The sequence below is a fragment of the Jaculus jaculus genome, chromosome 7 (genome assembly GCF_020740685.1).
Source record: "Jaculus jaculus isolate mJacJac1 chromosome 7, mJacJac1.mat.Y.cur, whole genome shotgun sequence".
Lineage (NCBI taxonomy): Eukaryota > Metazoa > Chordata > Mammalia > Rodentia > Dipodidae > Jaculus > Jaculus jaculus.
This window is the reverse complement of record NC_059108.1, coordinates 125119417-125140308: the sequence shown is the minus strand read 5'-3', so window position 1 is coordinate 125140308 and position 20892 is coordinate 125119417. Positions and strand designations below refer to the sequence as shown.

Sequence of the window (20892 nt, the reverse complement as noted above, 5' to 3'; positions counted from 1 at the left end):
GTTCTGAGGTTTCCTGCCAACAGCTATGTCACTGCCCTTACCCCACCCCAATACAAAATCAGTGAAACTCCCCAAGACTACTTCTTCTATAACATTACCATGCACAAACTCCTAGCTCTTGGAATAAAAGTGTGGAGGAAAAAAATACAGTTGGGAGTCTTGTTCTCACTAAGTTAGGAATATGTCATTTGACAATTGGTTAAAAGCATTGCTGCTTAGGTGCACAGCTAACCCTGTTGTATTAGTACCAGGAATTGAGTCCTCTGAATGCCGTCAATAGGACCAAAGTTGAATATGAGCAGATGACCTACATCACCATTGTTATTTAACTAAAGTACGTATAACTTTTAATCTACTCTAGCCCTGTGATCGCTGTGCTTATATCTTTAGTCCTGCCTGGTGTAGGTTCTTGATCTGTGCGCTCCCATGAGTTAGCTACCTCCCAGCCACACCAGCCTCTCCTCCCCACCGGGCCTTTTCTCTCCTTTCTCCTCTAATTTTTCTTTCTTCTTCACCCCATCTCCTCCACTCCTCCATGATTTTCTCAGGGCTGGGCTTCAACATCGTCGGTGGGACAGATCAGCAGTATGTCTCCAACGACAGTGGCATCTACGTCAGCCGCATCAAAGAGGATGGGGCTGCGGCCCGGGATGGGCGGCTCCAGGAGGGTGATAAGATCCTCTCGGTGAGAACTGGCTTCGGCCCTCTTTGCTATACTTTGCTCCCTAGACCTTAGATTCTGTCTCTGACCCCTTCCTTGGGAAAAATTCTGCATTCCTGTTTGGATTGAAAGTATTAATTGTATCATGGAGTGGGAGGAACCTTGATCAGTCTTCTAACTTACCACTGGGCTTGGGAGATAATATTATCCTTACCTGACAGAAAATTAAACCTAGAATGTGAAGTTACTTGCCCAAGTTCAAAACATAAAGCATCGGGTCAGCCTGGGCTACGGTGTGACAGTACTTCAAAACAAAAAACTGAAACCAGAACAAAAAACCCCACAAAGCAGATAGAGGCGAGGGACTAGTTTTGGGGAAGTTGTCATTTTTCTTCTACTACTTCCTCAACTCTCATTTATTGATTAATACATTAATTTCTATATTTTGGCAGGGGACTGTCAGCCCTTATAAATGGTATTAATTTAACTTCAAAGAAGAAAGCAGGGATTAACCATCTTCTTCAAACTCCCCTTTCATGCCCCTTATTGAGATGAATAATTGAAATGCAGTTTGGGAAACTGTTTACTGTGCTCCCATTTCATTTTGTTAATGTCACTATATAGAACTTATGCATCTTATTTTTTTTTTCATATACCCTCATGGTCAGGGGCTTGATTTTTCTTTATTAAATTTTTCATAGCCTAGCACAGTGTATGTCTAACAAACAAGTTAAGTTGGGAAATTTAGGCAAATCTAGAAAGGTTGAGTGACAAATACAGTTCACAGACCCTTAGTCTTAAAAAACAATGGAAATATTCTTAAAAATAAGTCAGAATACAGGCAAAATAAAAACTTTTAATTATTTAAACTTATATGTGTTACTCTTTTTCTTAATTTCTGTTTCCTGCCATTGGCTATAGTGTCACAGTAATGGCATAACTTGTGAGGATCAGGGAAGGTTAGTTTGATCATTCTATAGATTATGTCAACCTTCAGGGCTAATTAAAGATGGTCAGCTTATAGCTTGTATGGAAAGACATAGGTGATTGATGTAAAGAATGGAGGAGGTCTTAGGAAGTGATCTAGGATATTCCTTAGAATTAGAGCTGATGTCCAAGGGCCCTACTGAAATAAAAGAAAGTCTGATCTAGGATCAGGAAAGCCACTCCATTTCCACGGTGCCGTGGATCTTGTTGAAGTGCAGGCTGTAAGAAGACCTGATTCACTTCTCTGCTGTCCAACCCATTTGATAGCACTATGTGAAGGCAGAGTTGCAAAGGGAAAAAAATGTTCACCTCTTCTTTTGATGTCTGAGTATTTCGGAGATGAGGCTCAGTACTGTGTTCCTGAATGTCTCCTTACGAAGACAAATGTGGCCATGTGTGGTGGTGCATTCCTGCAGTCCCAGAACTCAAGAGGTAGAGACAGGAACATTGTAAGTTCAAGTCCTTTAGCAAGACCCTTTCTCAATAAGCATATATAGCCCCTGTAAAATTAAAACAAGAAGCGGTTAGAGCTATGTACATTTAACTCAAGACTCAATGTGTCCAACTGATCCAGAATACAAACCTAGTGTCGTGGATGGCATTACTGCAGTCCAGTACCCATTCTACCATGTTGTTTCCTCTTTCTCATCAAAAGTGAAGTTTCGTTTTATATGACCACTGAATAGGATTTACACCAAACAATAATAAAAGAAACAGAATAGAAAATTTTAACTAGTCCATGGTAATGATTTATATAATTATTTACAGTATTAAAGAAACAATGGCATGTTTTAGTAATATATTGATAGACCCAAAGATAAGATGAGAGCTGGCAGTTCCTCACCTGTGTGGCATGTGTGTTGGTGAGGCTAGTTTGATATTGGAATAGTTTGCCTTGGAACTGGGAGTGTTTTCTTTTTGTTAAAGTGAAATGTCTTTTTTCTCCTGCTTGTTTGCCTAAATGAAAGGAGGTAGATAGTCAAGAATAGTCATTTCTTGGAGAGCTTTATATTTTTATGAAGTTCAGGGTGATGTACCTGGTAATTATACTGCATGGGTGAGTGCTCAATTTTAACCCAACCCCTTGTGAGACAAACTTTTGACAGATTTGGCTATGGTCAGCTGCATTTCAAATGCAAGAATTGGTTACTCTTCCTCATTTACCAACTGTTCTGCTCAGTCATCTTCAGAGCATTGTTGTCAGGTGCTATGAGAAGTTACAAAGCAAGTGAAAGGCTGATCTCTGTCCTTAATCTAGAAATCATGGACCAAGCCAGTAAAAATCCCCACCAAATCAGCTCCAGAGATACTGAACTATACAGGAGAATCCTTTAGACAAAGTACTGCCTCTGTTGAATCTTTGTCTTCTCATCTTTCAGTCTCCACTATCTTGGCTTGTACAGGGTAAATATCTTAGTTAATGAATGAATCACTACACTATAACACACTGACTTTGGTCACATTTAAGTGGGTTACACACACATACACACACACATACAATCTTTCAACTTTGATGGAAAAAAATATAGTTCATTTCATTGGTAAAAATCTAAAACATTAACAGCATACCCTGAACTAAATACTCCTAAGTTGGGCTGTTCTTTCTTTCTCTGTGTTTTTATATCTACACTTACATTATAGTTTCTGTTCTGGATAGTCCTAGCTCCTGTTCTGAATTATCCTGAAACAATCAAAAATTCTTTATTTTATTTTGTTTTTTTTTTATTATTTATTTGAGAGAAACAGACAGAAAGAGGCATACAGAGAGAGAGAGAATGACTGCGCCAGGGCCTCCAGCCACTGCAAACAAACTCCAGATGCATGAGGCCTCTTGTGCATCTGGCTTATGTGGGTCCTAGTGAATTGAGCCTCGAACTGGGGTCCTTAGGCTTCATAGGCAAGTGCTTAACCACTAGGCCATTTCTCCAGCCCCAATCCAAAATTCTTAATCATCTAACAAAATGAGTTTTAATTCGGTTTCCTAAGTCAGGAATAGGAAATAATTTTTTTAAATTTTATCTATGTGTGTGTGAGAGAGAGAGAGTGGGAAGGAAAGAATGGACATGCCAGGGTCTCCATTCTCTATAAACAAACTCAGTACGCATGTGCCACCATGTGTATCTGGCTTATATGGGTTCTGGAGAATGGAACCTAGATCCTTAGGCTTTGGAGATGAGTGCCTTAACACCTTAGCCATCTCTCCAGCCCAAGACATACCTTTTTAAAGACTTCTCACAACCAGAAAAAGTTTTATGTTCTCTGTTTCAGTCAGGTTCACATTGCTGGTAGAAATCACCTAACCAAGAGCAGCTTGTGGGAAAAAGAAAAGAGGTTTATTTTGGCTTACAGGCTTGAGGCGAAGCTCCACAATGGCAGGGGAAAATGATGGCATGAGCAGAGGGTAGACAACACCCCCTGGCCAACATAAGGTAGACTATAGCAACAGGAGAGTGTGGCTTGGGGAAACTGGCTATAACACCCATAAGCCCGCCCCAATACACTCCTTCCATGAGGCAAATCTCCATCAGCTAGGAACCTAGCATTCAGAACAACTACGTTTATGGTAGACACCTGAATCAAACCACTACATTCTCCCATCAGTTAACTAAAATAATACTATCTTGATTTTTGTTTCTTGAACATTCACGTCAGCAAAGTTTTCTAGCACATTGGAAGTCTGCCATATCTCAGGTTCAATAAAACTTAAGAGCTAAGTAGCAAGATTCTAGTTCTAAATTTCCTTAGCTGAGTAGTTCTTGGTAATCAGAATGAAGTCTTCACTGGTCAGTCTGGTGATCTCAGGAACTTATTAGAAATGTAACATCACATGACCCTTTCTAGACCTACAGAATCAACATTGCATTATAAATACTTATATCTCCCCTGGTGAGTCTGTACACAGTCAGGTTTGACTGCTGAGGGAAAGTACTTTTCAAACTTTTGTAATTATGATTTATAGGAACTACATACATTTCCTGTTTATCAAAAAGGATGTGAAACATTTGAATCAAAGTTTTTAACATAATTACTTTTCTATATGTGATAAAATTTTGATATTTTATGTTTTCTTACAATTTTACTTTTTAAAAATTAAACATTTCTTTTGACTTACTGGATTGATTGCACAATCTGCTATAATGTAAAATGCTCATATCTGAAAAGTCACTACTCTAATAAGTGAAAAATTGTTACTCAAATCTGTAGATGAATGGAATATGCACTAAATAAGGCAAGTACCCAGGCAGTGGAAGCTAATTAAAAAGTTCAAGCAGTTAAGATTAGAACTAATTTAAAATTCCCAGGAGGTTGAGAACTACTGTCCACATTTGTATGTATGGCAATAAAGAGTGGATTCCACAGATATTTCGGGATAAAATTTACAGAATTTGGTAGTTGGTCACTAGGCAACTGTAGTCTGTAAAGTGTGTCGGTGAGGTGAGTACTAGAAAGCAAAGTGGGGTTTGTTTTATGGTGATAGTTTACTTGAGGCAAAAATGAGAAATGTTTTATTCTTTTCAGTTCCCTTGTACTTCTATAAGGTCTCCTATATTTGGTTTTCCTTTAAATAGTACTTAGGATAATTCTCTTAAACTATAACTAAGCTTAGCTAGAAAAGTTCAGAGATCTAACTAGCTTATATGCCCTCTCTAGCATTTTTTTTTTTTTTTTGCCTCATACCACGTGTCTTTTTGTTAGTAGGAGGATCAGATGAGAACCAAGATTACACATGGAGTCATAGACAAGTACAGCTGCTACTAGAGTTCAGACCTTTCAATGCTGTAATTCTGAGACGTTGTCAGGAAGGCTTTCTGTAGTTAGGACTTTTGCAGGATATGCTCTGTAGCCAAATTTCAGGAAAGCGTGTGGCGCTTCTTATGTAGTTGTCGGATAGGGGTTGCAGCAGTGAGCTCAGATATGCGACAGAGCTCTATGTGAGTGAGCTTTGAAAGAATTAATAGGGGAAGCAGAAGGAAATCTGTCATGCCTAGTGAAGCTATCTAGAAACTCCTTGTCAGTGAAGTGGTACTTAACCAAATTGCATTTGTTATCTTAATGCTACTTCCATATACACAAATTAACAAAATATAGTACTATATAAAAATGATTTTATCCAGCTCTAGGTTTTTAAGTGAATTTACTAAGTACAAACTGCAAAAATAGACATTTTGTTTTTATTTATTTTTTTAAATATTTGTTTATTTGTAAGGAGAGAGGTGGAGGGAAGAAGAATGGGTGCTCCAGGGCCTCTAGCCACTGCAAATGAACTCCAGATGCATGCGCCACTTTGTGCATCTGGCTTTACATGGATACTGAAGAATTGAACCCCAATTGTTAGGCATTGCATGCAAGTGCCTTAACCACTGAGCCATATCTTTAGCCCCTATTTTTATTTTTTAAAAATATTTTATTTATTTGTGAGAGAGAAAGGGCCTCTTGCTGCTGCAACTTGGTACATCTGGTTTTACATGGGTACTGGAAATTGAACCCAGGCTGACAGGCTTTGAAGGCAAGTACTTTTAACTGCTGAGCCATCTCCCTAGACACCCCCCCATACATTTTAATATACAATATTATTTAGTGATATGTTGCTGAAATAACATCCTTGCTTACAGTGTAAATTTATATAGGTCAGTGTTATAAAGTGAAGGCTTTGGAGCCAGGCTGCATGAATTTGAATTTGGTTTACTGCTTCTGTTTGTTATGCCCATGGGCAAGTTGTATAGTTTTCTATGCTTTTGCTTTTCCACTTTAAAAGGAGAATTTTTAACTCTTGTGATGTCTAAATATGCTACATGTACAACGAATAGATAGTTCCAGACATGATAATAAGTGTTACGTCATTCCTGGCATTATGACTGATCATTCTGGCAAAGGTTATTATTTTTTAATATAATTTTTATTTATTTATTTGTTTGACAGAGAAACAGGGAGAGAGAAAGAGAGAATGGGCATGCCAGGGCCTCCAGCCAACTGCAAACAAACTCCAGATGTATGCGTCCACTTGTGCATCTGGCTAACGTGGGTTCTGGAGAATTGAATCTCCGTCCTTTGACTTTGCAGGCAAACGCCTTAACCGCTAAGCCATCCCTCCAGCCCTGTGGCAAAGATTATTTTAAGTTCATTATTATTTTAACTTTTTTTTTTTCACAGTAGCGTCTCACTTTGGATCAGGCTGACCTGGAATTCACTATGTAGTCTCAGGGTAGCCTTGAACTCTCAGGGATCCTCCTACCTCTGCCTCCTGAGTGCTGGGATTAAAAGCATGCACCACCACACCTGGTTTTATTTTAACTTTTCTTTTTGTTTTTTGAGGTAGGGTCTCACTCTAGCCTAGCCTGACCTGGAACTTACTATGTAGTCTCAGGGTGGCCTCAAATTCACGGTGATTCTCCCACCTCTGCCTCCCGATTGCCTGGATTAAAGGTGTGAGGCCACCACACCCGGTTTATTTTAACTTTTTATTGACAGCGTCCATAAGTATAGACAATAAACCATGATAATTTCCTCCCCCTCTAAAATCCACCTTCCATTGAATCCCTTCTTTTCAGTTAGTCTCTGTTTTATTTTGATGTCATCATCTTTTCCTCCTTTTATGAAGGTCTTGTGTGTGTGTAGTTTCAGGCACTGTGAAGTCATGAGTATCCAGGCCATTTTGTGTCTGGGAGAGTGCACTGTAAGCAGTTCTCCCCTTCCTTTGGCTCTTACATTCTTTCTGTCACCTCTTCCTCAATGGACCCTGAGCCTTGGAGGGTGTGATAGAGATGTCCCAGTGCTGAGCACTCCCCTGTCACTTCTTTTCAGCACTAATTCAGCTCATTAATCTTATCATAAATGTCATTTATTGTGCTTGCATTCATATTGCCATAAACTTGGGTGCTTTATGATCCTAATATGGAGCTGTGTTATAACTTGGTATTTGCTGACATGACTACGCGTTAAATTACTTAATTATCTCTAACAGAAAATAATTATTTCTTTTCCACAACAAATAGGCCTAAGCCTGGTATAGCTGTGCACACCTGTAATCCCAGCCCTCGGAAGGCTGAGACACAAAGATTTTGAATTCAAGACCCATTTTATAAGTGACACAGTATAAGATAAAGAACTGTGCAACTTATCTGTGGGCGACAGTGAGACCCTGTCTTTAAAAATATGAAAGAGAAGGAGAGGGAGGATGGGTGGAGGAGGAGACAAAGAAGAGAAGGAAGAAGGAAATGAGGAAGGAAGGTTGATTTAGTTAACACATAGTCTAGATTAATTTTACTTAAGTTAGTCTCCTCACTACGGTAATACTTATTCTTTCTTCTAGGAGTTAACTAGAAAATTGAATCACTGAATATTCATTGTGAAGCTCCTATGTCATATCTGCCAAGAAGGTGGCTTAGTAATATGAAATTAAAGTCCATTAATTAGAAAACCCTGTATTTGTTCCATATTTGGGGCAGGAGGAGCTCAATCTTGGAAGGTAAATAGAATTTTGGAAAAGGGAATGGCATCTTTAGGTAGTGGATATAGCTTGAGTACAAGTATGAAAATGAAAATATGTTTTAGATCGCAGAGTCAGAGATCTGTATGACTTAGCTAGCACATAGGATATATGAAAGGGAATATTGAGAAATTCAACAAGAAAGTGAGTTGGAATCATTTTCTGAAGAGAACGTTTTGTACTAGTATGGTGAATCAAGTTTATACCCTTGCTTGCTCATTAGTTTTATTTTTTATGTTGAGCAGTAAAACAGTATGGTAGGAAAACTAATTTAGAGACAAAGTGTTAAGAGGAAAATTAGGCTATCCTGGTTTTATGGTAAATTTTGAAGAGGCTTTGGGCATAATGAATTAGAATTTACCAGAATAGCCAAGTGAAGGCATTGAGATGGAAACTGCTAAGTCCCAGAGTACAAGTGGGGAGTTGTCTTACAGATTAAGGTTGAAATCATAAGATGACTGGGAAAGTAGGGAAAAGGATAGAAGATTAACATTGAAGAACACTTTCCTTAAGTAAAAGGAAAGGGAAAGGGAATCAACAAAAATGCTCATAATCCAAGATAGAAAATTATAAAGGGGAAGAAGAGGACTGAGGCTGTTGCTTAGTGGTAGAACATTTGCTTTGCATGCACAAGACCCTCAGTTCAACCTCCAGCATGCAAAAAAAAAAAAAAAAGAAGAAGAAGAAGAAAGAAGGGAGAGAGAAACAAAGAGAAGGGAGAAAGAAAAAAGAATAGAAAGGAAAAGAAAAGAAGGAAAGAGAGGAAGTGGTCTGAGGCTGAAAGGGGGCGTTGAGATCTGGTAGTTAGAAGTCACTGCTGACCTTCATTCAGAAGAAATATTCTTCCCATGTGTATTTTGTGGGATTACAAGGGAAGAAGTAGTGGACACAGTGCATGCAGGCAGTTCGTTCAGCAGTTATGAAGGGAAAGAGAAAAGAGAAAATGGAAGGGTGTAGCTGTGAGTTTTAAGAAATATTTGGATTTTTTTAAATTGAGGAGTATACTTTTATTTTTTAGATATTGATTTGCTTTGGCTTTGCAGGCACATGCCTTAACCACTAGCCATCTCTCCAGCCCATGGAGTATACTTTTAGTTGAGAAGGAGCAGCAGAAGATAATAAGAATCAAGAGGTGGAAGCAAGTATGTGAGTTTTGTAAGGACTCTAATTCAGATATTCAGGAAAAGGAGCTTTAAAAGGATATTGAGGAACTGAGGAGGAAGATAAGCAGAGGAGGAAAATGTGAGGTGTGCTCAGTGTTCTCAATAAAGGAATCTCCTGGACTGGTGAGGGAGATGATTGGGGTGGTAGAAAGTGTGTGGAACAGATCCCTGTGGATATTTATTAGTAGTTTGCTTGATAAGTAGACGGTTTTACCCATAAGCTGGGTCTGGCTAGGATCTGTGGTAGAGAGTGTGACTGAATCTTTCTCAGGGAATCAACTCAGTGGTAGCAAGGAAAGTAGATGCAGTATAGTCCCAGGACTGGCAGAAGGTTTGTGGGCATAAGGGACCTTAATGATTTACCTAGTGGATGTTTTGTTGAAATTACAACCAGACTGCCTAGCTGAGATAAGGATGCACATAATATATAGAAAAGTTGAAAGCTTTGATGAGGATAACGAGGAAATACAGGGAAGCAACAGAAAGTATGAAAACGGTAGAAATTTGGTCAAGTTTTTAAAAATTGGAGATATTAAAGCTGAACCATATCCAGTATTCATGTCTAAATTTACGTCAACCAGTTAATAACTAAAGTACAATAGAGCTATAAATTTATGATTATTAATTTGAGAGTAGGCAGTCTATAAAGCAAAAATATTGATAGTTTCACTTATCAAAAATAGGACTCAGTAGAGGGAATATAATGAACCTCCTCATGAAGGAAGATTGGGACACAAATGACAGAAGTGAAAAAGTGAATGACTTGAGTTTCATTTGCAAAAGGGTAGTTGCTAAGTGAAAGTGGGAGAATAGTAGTAGGAAAGGAACAATTAAATGCAAGGGTACTTTGATCTTCCATTATTTAAACTCTAGTCCTGGCTTTTACACTGACTAGTCCACTAAGCTTCAGTTATTTTCTCAATGAAAACAACATAAAAATACTGTCTACCTCATAGGGTAATGGTGGGAATTAAATTTGATCATGTGGTAAAGCAGAATATTCTTGCTATTGATGATGACAGTGACATGTATAAAAGATGTAAAATCGTACACAGAATGGGCTATATTATGTCACTGGATACAGCAAAGGATAGATACCACCTATGACTTGTCACTCCCAACACCAAAAAGTATTACTACTAGTATTTCTTCACTTCCTTCACTTTTGTGGTAGGAATTACCTACACTGAAATGATTTTTAAAGGTTTGTATCATCACATAAATAGGTTTTTAGTAAATTTGAAGCCAGAAAGTATCCAAGGGAGATTGTTCACGAAAGATTAAGGCCAGTAGAGTGGACTGGAAAAGATTTATATTAAATTGTGGGACTATTTCCTAGAATTGTGTTTCCAAGGTTGAAGCTGGAAATGCCAAGAATTAGAAATATAAAGAATAAGAATCAATGATTGAGATGGAGAGGTAATATGATGGAGAATGGAATTTCAAAGGGGAAAGTGTGTGTGGGGGGGGGAGGGTATTACCATGGGATATTTTTTATAATCATGGAAAATGTTAATAAAAATTGTGTAAAGAAAAATAATAAAAATAAAATTAAAAAAAAGAATAAGATGATGACCTGTAAGATCATCAGGCTAGGCTCAAACTCATAATTCTCCTGCCCTCTGCTTTCCAAGTGGCATGGTTACAGGTAGGCACCACTATACTTGGCTGCCGTCTACCCCCCCCCCAAAAACAATTATTTGCAATCAGAGAAAGAGAGAGATATAAGAGAGACAGAAAGAAAGAGAATGGGAATGCCAGGACCTCCAGCCACTGCAAACGAACTCCAGATACATGTGCCCCTTATGTATTGGCTTACATGGGTCCTGGGGATTTGAACCTGGGTTCTTTGGCTTCGCAGGCAAATGCATTAACTGCTAAGCCATTTCTCCAGCACCCCCCCCCCCCCCGTCTTCACTTTTGTACTAGCTCTTTTCAGTCATTTCCTGAATGGAAACAGACTAATGATCCTTATGGATGATAAACAAATACAGTAACAGAATCCCACATGTCCAGATAAGGTAGGCATGGAAACTAAGGAGGGTTAGAAAACTATTTGAATCTAGGTTCTTTTATTTCCTACTATGTTCCCAAAAGGGAAAAAGGGCAGCGAATACACTAGTGTACATAGTCTGGGGCAAAGCAGTCATCCCACAATCATAATTTAAGTACTCTACTTGGGTAGACTTGGAAGCCAAGACTTATTTAGAGGGAACCATATCATTACCCTGGGTTCCTGTCAAAAGAATCAGAATCTCAGTTGTAAGAAAATATACCTTTGAAAATAAAGAAAGTGGGGCTTGGACTGGAGTGCTGGATTAGTGATTAAGGCACTTGCCTGCGAAGCCTAAGGACCCAAGTTCTCTCTCTCCAGATCCAACTTAAGCCAGACACACAGAGGTGAGGCAAGTGCAAGGTGGCATATGCCCACTAGGTGGCACAAGCATCTGAAGTTCAATTGCAGTGGCTGAGGCCCTCATGTGCCAGTTCTCTCTCTCTGTCTGTCTCTGTCTTTCTCTCTAAAATAAAAATTGAAAAAAGAAGAAAAGAAAGCAGGACTGGAGAGATTGCCTAGTGGTTAAAGTCACTTGCTTGCCCGAGCCTGTCAGTCTGGGTTTGATTCCCCAGTACATCATGTAAAGCCAGGTTCACAAAGTGGTACGTATGTCTGGAATTTGTGTGCAGTGATAAGAGGCCCTGGCATGCTCATTTTGCCCCTCCTCCCCCCCCAAATAAATAAATATTTTTACAAGAAAAAAAAGAAAGTTACATAAATTCTGAGAAATGAATCCTGTATTCCTAACCATTGGAATTTACCTTGATGGAAGTTTTAGATTTTTTTTAAGGTTTAGTCACATGAATGAATATAAATTACTGACTTATGAGAGTTAGCCTTCTGCTTTTCATTCTTCTCTTCCTTGCTGTTTTTGACAGGTAAATGGCCAAGACCTAAAGAACCTGTTGCACCAGGACGCTGTAGACCTCTTTCGTAATGCAGGATATGCTGTGTCCCTGAGAGTGCAGCATAGGGTAGGTGTCCCTCGAAGCCAGATACAGGGCACTAGGCTTTTGCAGTAGTGATATGAATAAACCTATGGGTGTTGTCTCCACAGTGCATTTGGCTTTATGTCTTGCCATCACTAAAAAGAGGTTGTCTGGCCTAGGGAGGAGTCTTTTCGTACTTCTGCTTAGCACTGTGCTTATAATCCAGGTCCTACTCAAGGTAATATATGTATTTTTTTCAAGATAAAACTATCGTGATGTTCAAATGAAAATAGATGCAAGTAAAATAGAATCATTTCTACATTTAGAAAAACAAATATATACATACCCTTGAAAACTAATATTTACAAAACTGACTACAAAAATGAAGTGTTTTTGGTCTCATTATAGGCTTCTCTTCTTAAAGCTTGAGTGTTTTGAAAGGGGCCTCCAGAAAAAATAGAATTGAGATTCCTCATTGCTTGTTACTTCATAGTGTTTTATAATTTGGATAATGGGAAGGAAGCCTGACTAGATAAAGTTCATCCCACACCACCAAGGATTTCCAAGTATATTCGCAGCACAGGTTCAGTGTGTCTTTACAGTTAACTCTTTCTTAGCTTGGACGCTCTTGGCCTTTCTCAGGGGCCGAGTGCAAATCCACAGGCTGAAGAAGACTGAGAGGAGTCAGTACAGACTTGGAGATGGCGGCTGAGATAGTGGTGCCCACCTGTCATTGTGTCACTTGGAAAGCAGAGAGCAGGAGAAGTATGAGTTTGAGTCCAGTCTGTGCTATAGTGAGGCCCTTTCTCAAGCAAAAAAGAAAGACAGGAATGAAAAATGAAAGAGGTAAAACAAAATATATCCAATAAAGCAACCAGGGTTGCAAAAAGAATGTATGTGTGGTGAACACAAAAGCAGGATAAGAGAAAGTAGAAAGTAGTAGTGTGGTTATTAACTGCTTCTGCCATAACACCCATTTCTAAAACAGGAGAGAATTTATGTAGTTGATAAAGGCATGTAAATAATACTCAAATACCCCAGATATTAGAGGTCCTTTTGAAAATGCATGGGAAGTGATGTTCACCTTTGGAAACACCAACTTTTAAGTAAACAGGCTCTGCTGGTTAAAAACTGGGCCTGGCCCTAAAAACCACGTTTTCCTAGTGACTATGCTTTCTTAGTGTGTATTATCAAAACATGTCCTCCCAGGTCATCTCATCAAGAAATAAATGAAGTACTAGACATGGACTAGAGAGTATAGAAGGTAGCTCGAGCATTCTTGCCTTTTCTACTTAGGGGTTAGGATTTTTGTGGATTGCAATGGTGAGATTAACTCTAACCAAAATAAGATAGTACCACAATTACTGAAAACCTTTAGAAATTAATTAAGGTTCAGGAGGCAGAAGTAGGAGTATTGCTGTGAGTTTGAGGCCAGCCTGGAACTACAGAGTGAGTGAGTTTCAGGTAAGCCTGGGCTAGAGTGAGATCCTACTTCAAAAAACCAATACCAGAAATAAATGATATTCAGAAGGGCTATCGTGGTGCTGAGAAGTTGTCTCACTGGATAAGTACTTGTGCAAGCACAGGGATCAGAGTTTGTTGTGTCCCTAGCATCCGTGTAAATGGCAGGAGTGCTGCCTGTAATGCCAGCACTCTGGAGGCGGAGGTAGAGGTTGCTTGGGGCCTGAGGCAAGTTGGCTAGCTAGACTGACTAAATCAACAAATTCTGACCCTGCCTCATTATATAAACTGGACCGTGAATGAGGCATGCTTCCCATGTCAACCTCTAGCCTATACCTGCATGCACACACACACACACACACACAGAAGGAACACCTGAAAAAATGAACATGAAGACAATTTGACTGCAAAAGGAAATACTTACGCAATACAAAGTGATCCTGATGAGGGTATAGTTCACGTGCTGCTAAGCTTCACCTTTATCTGTGGTGTTACAAACTAAGGCATGAGGGACAAGACCCCATTGCAGGAGGGTGGAGATCCCATCTAGGAGTTGTAAACCATTTCCAAATAACAACATCGCCACTGTGTTGACATTGCCTGTATCTGCTCTTACTGCTTTCTGATAACTGCTAATCTTTGTGTGTAAGCATTTCCAGGAAAACGTCCTCCTTCCTTTCCCTTCCCCTGCTTGATGATATCCAGACCTCTCATGGTATCAAGAGGTTTCATCTCACATCTTTATTTTCCTGACAGGAAACACATACAGTGAGATGGAGGTAGTACAGAAACAGAAAGAAATTATGTGATCTTCCCTTTAAGATTTTCCCATTAAGTCTATAGTAGAGCAAGGTTAAAGGCCTGAATTTCTTCCCAGAACACCTGTGACAGTGATGCATCACCTCAGGACCGAGAGTTCCTTGTACTAGGAAGTGTTTGGGGTACACGGCTTTGGGTGGTCTGCAGACCCCAGGTGATGTGTCAGCTCGCATGTTTCAGCTGTGGTAAGCAGACACCGCGAGGTAATAGTGCTTCACTTTCAGTTGCAGGTGCAGAATGGACCTGTCGTGCATCGAGGTGAAGGCGAGCCAGGCGGTATTCCTGTAGCTGTGGTTCTGCTGCCAGTGTTCGCCCTTGCCATAGTAACAGCCTGGGCCTTGATGAGGTACCGGCAACGGCTTTGAAAGACTTGCCGTCTTCCAGTGTGCCCAGTGAACTTACATTTTACCGTCCCTCCCTTCCATTCTCCCTTATCTTTCCCTCTCTGCATAGGCAAGACATGATTTAAAGTGACTAATTCTCACCCCAAACCTTGTTGTTCAAAATCTACAAGGCTTCAGATTCTAATGGGAGAGTAAAGGTATTATTTGAAGGAAAGATGAAGAAAACCCTTGCTTAGAACAAACAAGGAGTTACATATTTTACTAAAACTGCCAATGGGAAGTCAGCTACCACCCAAAGAGGGAAAGATCCAGTCTTCTGTCACCAGAGGTGATGTCTTTTGCTTAGCTGGAATGCTTTGAAGGCCAGCTGTATTACATGAGAGAAGAGTGGATTTTTCTTTTTAATGCTTTTCCTTGAGAAGTATTTGTGGCCTTTAATTTGTAATGACATACCTGGATGCCTATACTGGACACAAGAGAATGAACAGAGTTTTTTACTTTCTTACAAAAGCAAATCCGTATATCCATACATACACATATGCATATAAGATAGTAAAGCATTGATACCTTATGGGGAATTAAAGAGGTTAGAAAACTGCACTGGTTCCCAGGCTTCTGAGGGGACACTCTTTTGGGGGTTGTATCATATTCCTTCTTGTATGTGTCAAAATTCATACTGAACAGTGAGTTTGGGTTGTAACAAGAATTTATTTTTGCACCTGTCTTTGTCCACATGTTAAGCAGAAACACAAGTGCTACTAAGGGATGATCTTAATTCCTTCTTGTCTATATCAGAACTCATATTGAGCAATGGATTCTGGGTTATAAAAGAATGTGTTTGCACCTGTCTATAAGTTTTTCTCTACAAGCTGCACAGAAACATCCACAAATGATAGTAAAGGAGGATCTTAAGTGAAGACCATCAGGAGCTGTGGGGAGAGATTGTATAGTGGGAGGTCATCTTTAAGAGACTGTCCAGTGAAGCTCACCTGAAGAACAGCAACAGAACGACTGACTGAACCCGTAGTGAGCAAAAGTACTTTGCACAGTAGCTATGGTGGCAGTGCAGGAAACTGTCATCAAACATCTGCTGAAGGTGATCTGTTAAGAAAAAATTGAGTTAAAAGAGAAATGTTACCAGGCTCTGGTCTGCCCAGTGGCTTGTGTGGCAGTTCACAGAGCTATGAAAGGATCAGCTGGGATGGCTGTGGTCAGGCCAAACCAAGCCACCAAGACTACTGAGAAGACCAAGATCCCACCTCTGAGGTGGCCCCTGTGCCCTGTAGGCTACTGAGCAATGTCTAGCAGTAGGCAGGCAAATGCAGAGAGAAGGAACTGCCTCCCTGGTAGGACAGACCCAAAGTCAGCTCTGCTGCTTTGGTTAAAATGAGAAGGCCTGGATTGCTGGTGTTTGTTTTTTTCTTTTTCTTTAAAGTATGTAAACACTATAACTTCAATAAGTTAATGAGCCATGTTTTTCAGAGAAGGAGAAGAAACGAGTGTTGCTTGTTTTAGAGAATACGGAAATTTGGTGCGTGTTCTCTGAGAGGAGCCTAGGGATAGACTATAGATGACTGGATGCTACAGAATACCAGGAATATCATTGAGATGGGGACCATCCTCCCCATGTGGTATTTAAGTTGTCTTTAAAGCACTGAGGATAGGGAAACTAAGGCTAATTTTCCTGGCTTTGCGAAAATAATTTTCATCCTTCAACTATGCTGGTCAGGCTAAGCTTTATCTTATTTCAACATTGGATTTTTTTTCCCCTAAGGCAATAAATTATTTCCAGTGTTTAACATGGGCAATCTAGCAAATGCTGGTTAGACATTAGTTTTGTCAAGACACTTGTACAAAGAAAAGAAATATATAGATTTCATCCTAAAAAGTCTTTTGGTTCCAGTTAGGGCAAACACTTGAGATGGAATTAGCCACATAAGTAGGACAGCATAGGCTGGTGTCATGTTTTACTGCACATAGCAAAAGAGAATAGCTACTCAAAATTGGGATACTTAAGGAACAGGACAATGTAGGGATCCTGTAGAAACTCAGAGTCTAGTTAAAAGAATTCATAAACAGGTAAAAAGTTAAAAGCATATCATTAGTAATAGTTAAAATAGAGTAGTAGTTGGAAATAGTAATAAAAAAAATCTTACCATGTAGAACAGAACATGATGCATCAACAAAGACGACACGCAGATAACCATCACAGGGCTTGGGAATTTTGTTTATTTGTTTAGAATTCAGAAAAAAAAAAAAACCTGTCACATACTGGCATAGAATGAAAAAGGAAGTTTTAAAAACAAAAGGTCCAGTAAGACCTTGTCTTTGGGAGGAACTTGCATTAAAAACTTAATATCTTTTAATGTGAGCTATTTGTTCTTTTTAAGACTATTATTTAGATAACAAGAGTCATTGTAGGTTCCACAGAGAAACAGCAAAACTTACTCTAGTTTACGTCTCAGCCAACTCTCCTGTGGAGGGCCAGCCTCTGGTACTTTACCTCCTCGTACCGATGACATGCACAGCAGTTTCTCCCATAAACTGCTTTCCTTCCAGAATACACCTCTGAGTTTGGGCATTCTTGAAAGATATTGGGACATATAAAGGGAATCAAATGTCAAGAAAAAAAAAAAAGCTATATTTCCATATAGGTAAATTAAAAAAAAATTGTCTCTTCATTGCTAGAAGTTTTGCTTTGGTTGGTAATAGGGATTCTGATGCCCTTAAATAGTTTGGGTCTCCTTGTAAAATACATAGTATTTAAAGATCAAAATGTATTTTACTCTGGTTCTATGAAAACTACAATTATTGTAGATGAGGTATTAGAATCCATTATAACTTGTAAAAAATTTTGTGTTCCATATAGACTGAATCTAATAGTCTTACCACTTCCTCGATTATATATGGTGTTCCTACCACCTAAATTATAATGTTAAATATTTTGAAAATTGAAAGTATTTTAAGACCCTATATTTAAAACATTTCTTATATTTATTGTGTATTATCTATAATTCTGATTACAGTTTGCTTCACTTATCTCTATTTTGTTTGCCTGCAAAGCTTTAACTGTGAATGAGTTCGTGTAATTCACTGGACCATCTAGCCAAAGATAAGGAACTTAATATTTATCATATTCTTTGTCAGGGACTGTGCCAAACTGTTTGGTACACTATTCATGCCTTACAATTCTTCAATCTAAGTACTGCTATAAAGAGACTGAAGATGAGAGGATAAATTACTTTCCTAAGATCATAGAGGTGGTGATAGAGGCAGGATTTAAACTCAGGACTTCAGGTGCCAGCATCAATAATCTTGTTGCCAGTAGTTCTCTAAGTGAGGTCTCTGGACAAAAGCATCAGTATTACTGGGGAACTTGTTAGGAAAGCAAATTTCTGGTATTCGTCCCCTCCTTACCGTGTGAGACACTGAACAGTCTGTTAGTAATTCCTCCCTTTCCTTCCACCCCAAGGTAACCAATTCATGCCAAAGCTTGAGAGTCACCACTTTCTTAGTATACTGTTTTTCCCTTTTCTGTGGTAAGAATAACCTGGACATCTTATCTCTTATCTTTGTTTTGAATGTGTCCACTACATGAATTTGTACAAAACAAAACACACTCTACTTCTATCTTCTCTCTTTGGGATTTGAATACAGTAGAAGAACTGGTAGCTGAAGCATATTGCATGCATCAAGATTAGAAGGGAAGTTCATTGAACAATCAGAGAAAAATAATCTAGCCACATGAGTTGTAATTCCAGCTGGCTCTAAATTAGAAATGTATGACTTTTGGTGGTATTTGTTTTGTTTTAATCACAAAAATAAGCTATTGGGAATACAGAGAATGAAACAAGTGTCCATAAACTGTCAAGAATGTGAACAATGTAGTTTAATGTACAGCCAATAAAGTTTATTCTACCAACATTGCACAGAAATTCTCTCTGTACGATATGAATTTATTTTTTCTTCATTCATAGGATAATGCCAACTGTGTGCTAGGTGCTGAAGATAGGGTGATAAATACAATGTGGTTACTAAGCTGAAGTAGCTTGTATCTGAAAATAAATGGTTTCAATATCAGTGTAATTGTCTACCATCACTTAGGTGTACATTTGAGCTCTGAAGCTCTCTACCTCTTGCCTGTGGTAGGTTTAGAGTTGTTTACTATCCCATGAAAGCCCTTTTTGATCTTCCTCTTTTAACTGCAAGTCTTTTTTAGACCAACCCTCACATCTCAAAGGTAATTATGATGAAAAAAAGACAGTATTTTAAAGAATTTACTTCCAGTGGGAGCCAAGATTTTCAACTGTCATTGACTCTGTATGGTGTTATTTATATATAAAACAAACTACACTATTTACTGACCTGATGCATTTGGTAATGTAAAAATTTATAAAAAAAAGCATTGCTGCTTCTGAGAAATCTTGTTACAGTAAGCACTAAAAATCATTACTGTATGTTTTCCTCATTGGTAGCATTGTTTCTACAGTGGAAAAAGGAAGAGAAGACTGAAATAGGTTTTCAAATGAAATTTAATATAACTAGCCAAGAAAATGATTTACAGAAGAATTTTATAAATGTATTGGTTAATCACAGGAAACGGGATGATCCTTTTTCCTAGTTGGCAGATTTACAAATGAAGACACAAATCCCATTTTAGTGCTGTGTCTGCAATGCTGATTGAAGCGAGTTTATCACTAGATACTTGTATGTCTTACTTTCAAGCTATGTTAATTCTTATACAGTTATTTTCCTTATAAACCTTGTTTTGTCTTGCTTTCTTTCTACTTTGATTCTCATGTCATGTTGCATCCTTAGATGTGAACATCACAAATTAAATAGATATCTGATAGTTACTTGGTAGACATGTAGTCATAAAATCATATCATCTAAGAAAATATCACTGCCAATTACAATACATTAGTGAGGCTGTCAAAATATATGATAATCTCAAGCTTTGCTATTTTATATTACATACAGCAAGTGAGATAATAGTGTGTCCAAAATGCATATTGAACTGTGGCATTCAATAAAAACTTGTTGAATTTGTCATTAAATCTGTACAGTCTTGTTTTTTTTTTCTTCTTCTTCTCCTTTTGGAGACTTTTGAGCATTTCCCTATATTTGGTTACCTTATTACCTCTGACTGGACAATGGAAAGAGGGCAATCAAAATGGCTAATTAGAGGCTTAACTTTGGTAAGGTGGTTAAGAATAGGACAATTTTGTATGCTGTTACTAGAATTAACTGACAACTATTGAGTTCTTAGCAGTATTCCAGCTGTTTTATGCCCTTAGCATGTATTCATACAGGCCTCACAAAAACTCTCAAGATAGCTGTTGTCTGCATTGCACAGATCAGCAAGACAGTCTGACTTTAGAACCTCATAATAACCACAACCTTGCACTGCTTCTGTTCTCCAGGTACCAGGCCCTGCATGTTGATGCTCTTTTGCAAAGCCAGGTTTGCAGTTGTGCAAAGCAGTACCAATATTCCATTTTTATAGTTGAAGTAATTTGATGCTTAAAGAAGCTAGTAGCTTGGTCAAGATCCATAGCTAGTCATTTTTAAACTTGGGAGTTTACTTCAAGCTGGACCTGTGCTCTTCCACCATTTCAGAAAATTAAACTTTATTATGTTTAACTTGATTCAACCACTCTTTCACAGCTTGTTATTATGGGTAACATGAAACTGAGTGTACTAGGTTAAATGCATTATAATAATAGCAGTAACAGCACCATTTTGTGTTTATATACAGTATTTGAAAGCAATTACTAGCCTTTATGCATATCCCCCAAAGCCATATGAGGTGGAAGATAGAAATAGGCTTTTGCCACAGGATTAATTAGGGACTTGTTAGAAATGGACCATGGATTGGATATGATTTTCAAACAAGCAATTTACATTGACCATGTCACACAGCTTAAGCACAGTTCACAACTAGAGTCAGTTGCTGGTCTCTAAGTAGTATGTATAGTGTGACCA

General features: G+C 38.6%; 1 protein-coding gene, 1 non-coding gene and 1 pseudogene across 2 annotated transcripts in view; 1 reads left to right on the top strand and 2 right to left on the bottom strand.

The window, feature by feature from the left end:
* The window catches only part of LOC105943601 (synaptojanin 2 binding protein), a 30518-nt gene extending 10554 nt beyond the window's left edge, over positions 1-19964 (top strand). Inside the window, exons 2-4 of the mRNA XM_012947845.2 lie at positions 549-685; positions 12233-12328; positions 14788-19964. Of these exons, the coding sequence (XP_012803299.1) occupies positions 549-685; positions 12233-12328; positions 14788-14928 (374 nt within the window). The 3' untranslated portion in view covers positions 14929-19964. The remainder of the gene's footprint in view (positions 1-548; positions 686-12232; positions 12329-14787) is intronic.
* On the bottom strand, positions 15552-15664 carry LOC123462654 (annotated as a pseudogene).
* LOC123462655 lies at positions 15681-15801 on the bottom strand. The gene has a single exon (XR_006638438.1). It is a non-coding gene; the product is annotated as a small nucleolar RNA SNORA40 (small nucleolar RNA).
* Positions 19965-20892: the final 928 nt, after the last annotated feature.